General features: G+C 33.2%; 1 protein-coding gene across 1 annotated transcript; it reads right to left on the bottom strand.

Moving 5' to 3' along the window:
- Positions 1 to 2,217: 2,217 nt before the first annotated feature.
- LOC149898941 (uncharacterized) lies at positions 2,218 to 11,565 on the bottom strand. The gene is made up of 5 exons (XM_090114186.1): positions 11,310 to 11,565; positions 10,064 to 10,161; positions 9,655 to 9,745; positions 8,960 to 9,037; positions 2,218 to 2,312 (listed from the first exon to the last, which is right to left on the bottom strand). The coding sequence occupies exons 1-5, from the start codon at positions 11,563 to 11,565 to the stop codon at positions 2,218 to 2,220; spliced, it is 618 nt and encodes a 205-aa protein (XP_089970312.1).
- Between the last annotated feature and the right edge of the window lie 252 nt (positions 11,566 to 11,817).

Consider the following 11,817-nt stretch of genomic DNA (forward strand, 5'->3'; position numbering starts at 1 on the left):
AGTTATCGAGCAATCTATTATGTGATATAAAATTTTCCATTTTTCATCTATCAAACTTAGGCTGATATTTATTTGTATTCATTTTAATACCCTAAAAAGTATATTTATAAAAATATACAAAGAATAATGATATTACATTTTTTACTAGCATTACAACATTAAGAAGATTAGTGAAAATTGTTTTGTTGGAAAACGTGATCCTTATCAAAACGACAAGGATCATGCCTCATCACAACTTAAAAGGTTGTACTTTAGCTTTAGTATAGATAATAATATTATACCTAAGTAGATTATTAGATACTTGTTTTACATTAATTTCACATTACTTTTATATAGATATATTAACATTGTAATCTTAGCATCTTTTGAATATTAATCTATCGAAAGTTTGGCAAGACAGAAGGCAATCCTTATAAATCAGTCATGTTTATTAAAATCAGCCATGTAAGAAATCCGTCTGTACTTTATATATTATTATTTGATTTTTGTATTACTAGCTTTCCACCCGCGGTTTCGCCCGCACAGTCAAAGAAAAACACGCATAGTTCCCGTTCCCGTGGGATTTCCGGAATAATACCTATCCTATGTCCCGGAGTAATAAGTAGTTCTTTCTCGGGTAACAAAAAACCAAATTTCATGCAAATTGGTTCAGTATTTAAGGCGTGATTGAGTAACAGACAGAAAGAGTTACTTTCGCGTTTATATTATAAGTAAGTATGGATTTCATATCTCATTACAAACATATCAAACAGGTCCAATATTCGGCAAGTGTAAATTATCGTTACGATATATAAATAAACATTACACGATAAAATAAATCAGCGCTTCGATAAAGATTTGTGACCCGCCCGCAAATTCCTCCGCTTGATAAAGGGACCATTATTTTTCTTGCGAATTTTCCTTTCACCAGACACGTCGGTTCGGTCACTATTAAGTATGGGGTGATTTATTTTTAGCGTTATACCATAGGTTATTCTGCAATCACATTCGTGGATGATTTTGGTAAGTATTGCTCATAATGATCACATTTTGTTATGGTCGACCTGAATGTCGCCAAATACATATACCTATATGTATTATGTAAGTCCCTGTTTATGTAAGTCGTGTCATATATTTTCAAGTTTCTTGATACAAAGTGCAAGAATGGTAGGGCATTAAAATTTACAAAAGAGCGTGTGTGCCGAGCATACGTGTCAGATGTGAAACTTCTTTGGTAAGTTTCGAAGATATCAAAGTCGTCGTTTTACTCGTGACGAGACGGTAATGCCATGACGCGACCTTGAAATTTTACTCTCAACGCGCTAAAGAAGTTTCACTTTACTAAAATTTTAGAAAATAAACGGAAAGAAAAAGTGAATTCTCTAACATGTTGATTATAATTTGTTAAGTAGGTAAACTATAATTTTAACTTTTAAGTATGGCGATTTTATCCCTGAGAGTGGACTTCACGAGACATCAGATGTATAAGAATAAATGATTACATAAATCAGTAATTTTGTACAGGGAAAAAGTTTGAATGAGGTTTCCACTTTGAGGCCATAGGTGCTTTCTAAGAGATTTGATAAAAGTTGTTATCTTGATGTCCTGTGTTTTGTAACATACCGCACCAAAGTTTCGTGACACTGATATTTCCATGTAATTTTCGGTCATAAATAAACAAAGGTAGTAAATAATTTAACTAGTGTCGTATTTTATGTGTTAACTATTATTTTACAGTCGTTTTATGAAATAAATATTTAATATTAGTTGAAAATTATAATATTTAATATTAGTCGAGAAAATCGAGTTTTTCAGTATTTAGATTGTGTATAATAATTAATATATTATATACTGTACATATATTTAGCTTATAATTTGTGAACACACTATTAATTATAAGAATGGATAATTGTCATTTGCGCAGTTTCGTGAGGTTTTGCTTGAAGATAGATGATGATAGATGGACTTGTGTAGAATACAAACATGATTATTAATTTAATAAGCTTAACTTTACTGAAAATATATTGTTTAAGCAGTAAGTACGTAGTAGCGCTTTTGTTTGTATAGATTTTGATGAAATTTGATATAAAATATTAAAATGAACTGGACAGGAATAGAACATTTGTAACAGGGATAACATTGAAGATAATATTTGTAATCTTAAACTAAAATAAATACGCTTTCATCTGTATACAATTTATTGACAAAAACAGTTAACAATATTGTTTAATCAATCAATTAGTTGCATTCTGCTTCGTGCAACAAAATGGCGCGGCGCACGTATCTGAAGTGATAAAAACTGAACACCACCATGAACGAGAAGAAGTACACCACTGGAAACAATAATAATATTATTTTAAATATCCATATGAAGAAAAATATAAATATCTAAAACACAAGGTAACAATCAATTGAACATAACTATTAACTTCAATCAAGAGGTTAAAAACTGACTGTTGTTTAAGAACCGAAAACATGACATGTCAACAAGTATGATATAATATTCTTAGGACCGATTTTTCAATGCTTGGATAAAACTTATCCGTCCAATAAAGTATTACACTATAGTATTAAAATGTCACGTAAACTGTCAAATACGGGCAATTAGAATACGTTTTTAAAATGGTAGTTTTATACATTATTCGATGAATAAGTTTTAACCACAGATTATGGTTTTAACCAAGGATTGAAAAATCAGCCCTTAGTGAGGTTTGATAGAATGAAAAGGTCTGTAAAGTCATTTTTGTGAACGTCTGTTTAAAATTGGGAGTATCGTATTAAAGCTACGGTGCTACGGATGCTACGGTGTAGCTACGCCTAATTTACACTGAACAGTGAACATACAGCTTTACCGTTTTGTTTTTTATATCTGTCGTGATAGCATAGATAATAATAAATCAGCTAGGTTTATTTATTCCTTCTTAAATAAGTAACTTTAAAGACTGTTTCTTTAAATACACAAAGAAATTCGCAACGAACTTTAGAGAAATCGTTTATGCATCATTGTATTTAGAGCAAAAGCTGATACTATCAAAACACCTTCGCTATAAGTAATAATATTTCACCACAAAGCCAAGTATTCAGCGTGCACCAATCACGATAATGGCTGCATTATACTAATTGCTAACGCGTAGTTTGATCGAATGCACACTCGATCCACCACTCATACCAACGCTTTTGAGGCGTTTTAATACTTTAAAATGTGAAATAAGTTTTAAAAGATATGGACTAACATATTAACAATATTTGAAAAGATCTTTTAATGTAATTCACTATGTATATGTACATGTACTAAATGTATAAGTTACATGTCTGTATATGTACTAAATATATGTTTATGATGTAGTAAAAAGTGGTTAAATAAATAAAAGCAATGTTTTATTTGTAATCATTTCGAAGAACCTCGTATGACGCACTTCAATTGATTATAATACGACACTTTTTAACTTTTTCTTTTATTTATATACTTAGGGCGCTTGTGCACTACAAGGAATTTTACTGTCCGGCATTCCGATTTTTTACGGTCCGGTGTGGCATGAAAAAACCGATGAATTGCTTGTGCACCTGTCCGTCTTTACTCGGATCAGTGCGGTACAGTTCAAGGAAGTATGGCGGTATAATGCTATCATAAATGATTTTTTTCGCATTTTACAAGAAACGAGTAAAAATATAGAAGGTGAAATATTATATTACTTCGTTATACATAATAAAAAGTAAAGTTCCGTAAGAGATTTAAAATGCGTGTTTCACTTATTTATTTTAATCGGTGACGAGGAGCTATTCCCACTTGAACTTTAACTTACCAACACTTACTTAGATAATAATTATAGGTCAATGCTTGGTCAATGTAGGTATATAAAATAACAATACCGACTTCTCAAATCTCATTGCCAGCTAAAAGAAAGTAAAACAAGAGCTTGCTTTCAATTGGCATATGCAATAAAAAGAGTAAAATCCAAGCAAGTGGGCACTCGAAAACAATTATACCTACAGCGACTCGTAAACTCAAAAAACCATCCGGAATAGGGAAAAGTAAAATGTCGGACAGTAAAATTACGTATAGTGCACAAGCTAGTATTTAGATTAATTGCGTGCCATACCGGACCGTAAAAAATCGGAATGCCGGACCGTAAAATTCCTTGTAGTGGACAAACGCCCTAAGTCAGTAGAACTAGATGATGATAATATTACTTTTACTTACACATTATTTCATATTCTATTTGTAATAAATAAATAAATAAATCATATAAAATTTTCATATCCTTCCATCGAGTTGGTACTATATTTCGAAATATCAAATTGCTACTAAATCCTATCCTTGGAATCAAACCCCTTTTAAGAGATCCTGTAACCTGAAAATCATTTTACTGCAAGTTCCTGAATTTCAGCTACATACATATTGCTTTGAAATTTCGGTAGTTTGTTTACATATCTAAATATTATATGGTTCTTAAACATGTGTAACGATGAGTATGATTTAATTTAAATTTTCGCTTTTTAGAAATACTAATTAAGTTTATTAATTACAATCGAGTATAGCTCAGAGGAATGTAAACAAAATTTGTATTTTTTAATAATTTTGCATAAACAACAATTTTGTTTTAAATTTAATCAAAATAGTTGTGTTATCATAAAATACGCGGGCAATTTTGAACAAAACTAATAGCCAAATGAATTTACACATTCCTCATTATTCTTGCAATATAAAATAAAATACGATTTCAGTTAAAAAAACATAAATCTTTTTTGTCATTTCTTTACCATCTAAATGCTTTCAAAGTATTATTTTCATGTTCAGTGAAAATAAAACGTAGGAAATATAATAGGTTTTTCCCGAAATAGGCTCCGCAATCCGCATTGTTATGTTAATGTCGTGGTCATATCGTAGATTTGATCATTTCATGATATGAGTGGCCATTTCACGAAATGGTCGCATTTCATGAAATGGCCAACATGGTTTGGTCAGATCGTTAAATCGTCAACGTTTCACGATATGGTCATCCACATTTGGCCAGATCGTATAAAATATATAAAGTCCATAAAACATTAAAAAATTCTGAATATTTTTAGAACTTGTTTATTGTCATATAAGTTAGTGCCACGGCAGTGGCCGGCGAATGCCAGAAGCGAATGGTTTTTGCAATAGAAAACATTTAGGTTAGGTTAGGTTAGACTTTAATAAAGAACGCACGAGCCGAGCGAGCAAAGCGAGCGTGCCGCGGTAGCGGCCGGCGAGTGCCAGAAGCGAATCGCTTTTTAAAAAAGGAACAATTAAAATAACATAGGATATATAAATATATTTATGTAAACGATTTTAGACGCATTTTTTATCCTCAATATAAGATATCCGCATTTTCCATAGTACTCGAACCTCTTCGTCGTAAATTATTTGCTATGACTTTCTTCATATTGTAATAAAATGAACTATGAAGTTTTAAACTGCGAATAATTAAATTTTCGCCAGCGCGGCGGCCGCCATCTTATCACATAAACACAGCGCTTGCAGCGCCTCTACCAATAATAATTAATGTAACTATTTTACGATATGATCAAATAATTTTGATCATTTCATGAAAAAACCGCGCGTTTAGTGGGCCATATCGAGAAACGATTTCTTATCATTGATCTGCCCAAACCACATCATGATGTGGCCAATAGACATTCGAGCATTTCATGAAATGCGACCATTTCACGAAATGATCGATCATATCATGAAATGAGCAAATCTACGATATGACCACGACATTAATACTGAGTCGAATGAAATAACATTCATAAGACAATGATATCAAACGTAAAAAAAAACTAGACTGTATACAATTATAAAACGGTGAATGTTCATTTCTTTTCAAGAGTAATTCATATATTTTAAACTAGCCGTCCGCCCGCGACTTCGCACGCGTAGTCAAAGAAAAATCCGCATTGTTCCCGTTCCCGTGGGATTTCCGGGATAAAACTTATCCTATGTCTATCCTCAGGTCTCAAGCTATCTATAGATAACACTCTTCTATTATTTTGTACTTGTTAAGCTATTGCATAGCTTCTATCGCAGGCCTTGAGCGCGGGGACCGAATCCAGAAGTTCCGTAACGAAAAAACCTCACGCTCCCCACTCCGACGGGCGGAGGTGTGGCTTGAAGGCATGCTATGCAATAGCTTTACCGCGGCAGTCCCCGAGTACCACACGTTATTTTTTATTTTGCCCTTTTCGACCTACCAATTTAATTTCATTGAGCTGTAGCTGTCTGTCCGTCCTTATGTACGTTAAAAACTTTAAATCTACGCAATTGATTATTATTTTTAAATAGATACGTTATTTTTGAAGAAGGTTTAAGTATATAAATTATTAGGTTTTAGATAAATCGAAAGCTTTGATATTATATTTGCTATATAGGTCCACCGCCAACCCAGTCCCAAATACCCTTTGAAGTAAAAACGTGCTGCAAGAAACAAATTGCCTTATGAGAGAAAGATATACAAGTAGGACCCACCCTTTGGAGTCCATTAGAGCTAAAACCACTCAGCAAAGAACCTAGATAAATTTAGAAAATGTTTCTTTCCATATATTGATATAACTATCTCAAATTCAAAACACTAGACTGTTATATTCTCATGAGTATACGCTATATTTATTTGATATAACTCCGAGCATATATTTTTCTGTAGACAAACGGTAGACTGTTTAATAAAACCAAAGAAAGGCAAATAAAAGAGGTATTATTTTCGTAGAATGAACTTTCTTTCAAACTCAGACAGAATCAGATTAGAAATTACTTCGTAAAGTTTTCCTTACGCTTAAGTTCCTTTGAAGATTAGAAAGGATTAAAATCTTAGGCATTTTTTAAAGAAATTTTGCGTATGTTGGTCTCTTTCTATATAAATTAAGAAAGAAAAATCTTTGTGTATGACGTATGTGTTTAATTTAACAATGGCTCGACATAACATTAACTTACTACATTACTTAAACATTTATCAGTTTCACAGTTTAATACTTATTCCTTTCGCTAAAATTTCTGCTGAAAATCAGCATGTAGATTGATGTTTGAGTAATATAAATTCGTGTTGTGTCATTCCCAGTCGATTCTACATGTAGGTAATAATGGAAAAAAACGAAAATAATATTAAAGTTTTCATTTAGCAGCAATTTATTTTCCTACCGTCTATTGTTCAATAATTATACTTTCTATTCACACTTATAAAAGTTTACATGAAAGTCGGTCTGACTTCTTATTGTAACATTTCGGTAAGCTTTCTGTAAAGTTGAAGTAAATTTAAGCTAACAAAAAGAGGTCACAATTGAAGGAGTAGTTTCTGAGAAACGGGAGGGAATTATTTATTTAAATCATTAGATAACATAACTATTATTTGGTTTGAAGAGGCTAGAGCAAGTTATGTTTAATGTTGATTTTAAATTGAAATTTATGTGATGAATTAATTATTATTTAATAAATGTACATCATTCTATATGAACTCATGAAATTATTGTTTGTCCTTGATAAGTGTACAAAGTCAAATCTATCCGTTTATCAATACTAATATTATAAAGCTGGTGAGTTTGTTTGTTTGTTTGAATGCGCTTATCTCAGGAACTGCAGGAGCGGAGCACTGCGGTTAAAACCGCGGGGCACAGCTAGTAGTGGATAAAATCGAGTCTAAAATAATCGGTTTCATACCAACATACAGCTAACAAAAGCGTGTTAAAAACACTTCTACGACTACACTTTCAAATAACCTCCTGTTTTAAAGTCGGTACGAGTTGCTTATAAACACATGCAATTTATATTGCAATACACGTGTTCAAGTCATGCATTTAGCACTAGCTGGACTCCCCTGAGGTTCAAATTCCATTACATGTTCATGATCGAGTCGAGAGATGTTATTGAGTGCGAATGCTTTGATGCATCTGTGTTTGTGTGCAGAATAGGTAATGTTACGTAGTTTTATGTCATGGATAATGTTTATTTTATTATATCGTGATACATGGTAAAAAAACTTGTTAATCTAAGAAATAATATAAGAAAATTTGCTTTAGAATCGTCTTTCAGACCATAAAATTCCTGTGATGGAGAAAAAATGATACCAACTTTCAAAAGTATAGGAATTATTTGGTCTAAATTTCTTAATATTCCCAGGCTACATCATTTCTATATTCAAACGCATACCGACCAAGGGGACCAGTAATATGCAAAAAACCAAAAAGGCGATCTCAAGTTAAAATTATGTAAATAATAGAGACGTTAAAAAAGAAGCTAAGTATACCTACTTTTTTAACGTCTCTATTCTCCAACCTTTTTAGTAGGTACTTTTCTAATACCTGAATCTGAATAAAATAATAAAAAATAATAATAATAAAAAATTATTATGTGTATCTCATTCCATAATACTCGGGTACCATCATAAGGAAGGTACCCGTTCCTTTGGAAGGCTTACGTGGGGACACGGATCCAACACGCAGAGGCCCTTTAGAGAACTTTACTGTGTTGTGGGACACCAGCCGCAGCCTGCCCATGACTGCACTATAGAGATACAGTCCTAGGCAGTCCGCGGCCGATGTAGGACTATTTCGAGATGTGGAAAACAAAATAAGCTGGGCTATGGAGTGGGATGTTAAATGGGCCGGTATTTGGGGACTATTGGAAACTATGGCACCTGCCTTTCTACTTGAGGGAAGTAAAAATTTGTTGGCAGGTGGTGACTCGCCCTCTCACTGTATGGGCCCCCGAAATAAGTCGCTGCAATAGTGCGACAAGGGGGCAACATATTGTGAGCAGCTAAGGGTGGAGAGGCGTCCCTGGACTTTAAACGACGATCACGCGCTCCCTGAGGGTCCAGTATCACGTGCCCACTCGCCACTTATGATTCGCATCCACCCTTCGAGCTAAAAGCTCTCGCGACTCCACTCTGGCCGGCCGGTTAAGGCAAGATTATTATTATTTATACAATATAAATATAATACATAAATATATGCAAAATATACAAACCAGCTCCAAGGAAAGTGAACAATCCACTGACGCACGCCAAGTTGTCCAGTCTGTGCTGATCGTCCTTTATCTTTGGGGCTGAAAACGTAGCAAATATAGTATACTTTCACAGAGATTCGTTTGAGCTTTTGAAAGATAATTCTAATAAGAGTTTCTTTCACCTTTTAGTATACCTAACTGTTAGTTTATCTGATTATAATAACCAACCTAAGGTCTTATTTAATCTTCAATTTCAATTAATTTACTTCTGGTAAAGACTACATTTCTAGAAGCTGTAAAGACAAATTTATAAGCAAAAACTAGGGCAGAAACGTTCAATTAATCAACGCTGAGCATTCCTTGTTTTGCAAAGTGTAAGTTTACAAATAACTTGCCGCTAACGATTCCATTTCAAACTTATATTAGCACTAACGGTACACTTTATAGGGGTTTCTTTCAAAGGAACTTTTCATGCCTTTGATTTCTTGCCAATACTGTATACCTAGTTAGTTATGTACAGAATATGGGTGTTTTTGGTTAAATGTATTAGTATTTTTTGACCCTATGTGGCTTCCTCTCTATCGAATTGATCGTTTTTGATAATGTTTTCATTGAAAAGCTTCAATAACTAATAATAGTTATTTATATTTATATTATTAGGTTACGTTACGCTACCTTTAACTAACATAACTATAGATTATTTCAATCAAACAAACCATTTTGAAATCTGACACAAGCTCGTCCAATCTTAGTTACGGCCAATGATATTACTCCAAACCAAACCAGTGTTGCTACCAGGAGATACACCTGAGAATTTTAATATGAAAGTTACGACGGACTTTTTAACAAATTACAAACAATAACTCTACTTTTGTGATCGTTTGTTATTTCTAGTGAACATAAATTATAAATATTATATTTTCTTAATATGTAATACTAAGAATTTTATACTCAAACTCAAACTCAAACTCAAACATTCATTTATTCAATTTGACTACTATTTAGTAGCACTTTTGATCTCTATCTCTCATATTTCTATTAAACACTCCTTAGATCGGTGTTATTCGCTATAAAGATGATCTTTGTAGTGAATAACACCAAGCTTTCTAAATAAAAACTGCTCACCAACATGGCTCGACAGTTTTCGGTGAGTGCTACAATAATGAGAAGCACGCCGGCTCCGATGAGCCCGCTCAGCACTGTGCCAGTCGCTACACTCATAACTGTAACCAACATATTATCTATAATAGTTACAGCCTGTGGTTTTGCTTGCCATCGAAATAAATCTTAATATTATAAAGCTGAAGAGTTTGTTTGTTTGTTTGAACCCGCTAATCTCTGGAACTACTAGTCCGATTTGAAAAATTCTTTCGGTGTTAGATAGCCCATTTGACTGACCGGTTGGCTTGGTTGGTAGTGGCCCTGCCTTCCAATTCAGAGGTCGTGGGTTCGATTCCCACCCGGGGCAAATATTTGTGTGATGAACATAGATGTTTGCTCTGTGTCTGGGTGTTAATTATCTATATATGTAAGTATTTATTTAAAATTATATATGTATGTTTATCAGCCATCTGGTTTCCATAACACAAGCGAAAAGCTTAGTATGGGATCAGATCGTGCCGTGTGTGAAAATTGTCCTGAAATATTTATTTATTTATTTATTTATTTATTTATTTATTTATTTATTTATTTATCGAGGAAGGCTATAGGCTATAATATATCATTACACTAAGACCAACAGGAGCGGAGCCACGCGGGTTAAACCGCATTATTATTTCAGGTCAAATACCTGTAAACCAAATTTCAATAAAATGTATTTCAGCAAAAGATAGGTTCGGCGCGAGTGGTAATTAAATATAATATTCAAGTGTTTACAAACACTCGAATTTGTAAATGTTTGCATAAATAAGTGAAATGTAATGTTGGGTTTTAATTACAAATTTATAATGAAAAGAGGTGGTGTGTAGTTTGAACATTATTCAATACTTTACATAATATAATACAGGTATAATTAAAGTTACGCAGTAATTATTGAACGCAAAAAATATTCCTTTGGAATCTTCACTCTCTATAAAGATTGGTCTAAAATTAGCTTAAAATTAAATAAAAATTGACAAGTTTAAAAATAGGATTTCATAAAGAAGCTCATTAATCTAGTTATTCTTAAAATTTTATTATTACTGTTATTGAGAATGATAGTTTGAAAAAAGATTTTGGCAGTGAAAAATAGCATAAAAAATTAAAAATATAATAGCGAAGATGAATTTATTTGATTGCTCACAAACTTAATAGAGTGTAATAATGTTTTTTATAACATTACATCCTGAGTAAAACTTTAATTATTTTTATTTCTCTTTCATGTAAAACTTACACTGTGACGTAGCGGTATGGTGCATTTCATCATACGCCTTCCCATGGGTCAGAATCAGCGTTAGCAAGACGGAACCCACGAGAACCTGGCAGAACGCAATCAGTAGCACCCCTGGGAACAGGTTGCAGATCCCGCAACAACTCTCGAAGTGACATCCCGGCTTGTGCAGCGTGAAATGCGCGGGTACCACGGTCGAGCGGCTGGTGCTTCGCGGCCTTTTGTCGCTGTGCGTGTAGTCTTCTATGCTTTTCGCCATTTTGACAGATGTGATTTTTTGTAGGTTGAGCCGCCAGTGTATGTGTGGGTTAAAGAAGTTTTAAATAAAAAAGGATTTACCGAACTGTAGTGATTGTCATTATTTTCGTATAATTCCTATTTCTACATGAATTGAATGAAATAATATATGAAATACACCACACAAATACTCTGGTTAGGTTTGATGAAACGTTGGCGGTCGACTCAAGACAATTACAGAATTTCAAAATATAAAATTACAAAAGCCTGCAAG

The sequence above is a fragment of the Colias eurytheme genome, chromosome 21 (genome assembly GCF_061535395.1).
Source record: "Colias eurytheme isolate Ceu_HAF_F1 chromosome 21, ilColEury1 Martin Lab GWU primary, whole genome shotgun sequence".
Classification (NCBI taxonomy): domain Eukaryota; kingdom Metazoa; phylum Arthropoda; class Insecta; order Lepidoptera; family Pieridae; genus Colias; species Colias eurytheme.

Excerpts from the sequence above, each read along its gene's own strand:
- LOC149898941 (XM_090114186.1), bottom strand. The coding sequence starts at position 11,565 with ATGGCGAAAAGCATAGAAGACTACACGCACAGCGACAAAAGGCCGCGA. Across the intron at positions 10,162-11,309 it reads CCATACCGCTACGTCACAGT|TTATGAGTGTAGCGACTGGC; the intron begins GTAAGTTTTACA and ends TGTTGGTTACAG. Across the intron at positions 9,746-10,063 it reads AAAACTGTCGAGCCATGTTG|GTGTATCTCCTGGTAGCAAC; the intron begins GTGAGCAGTTTT and ends TAAAATTCTCAG.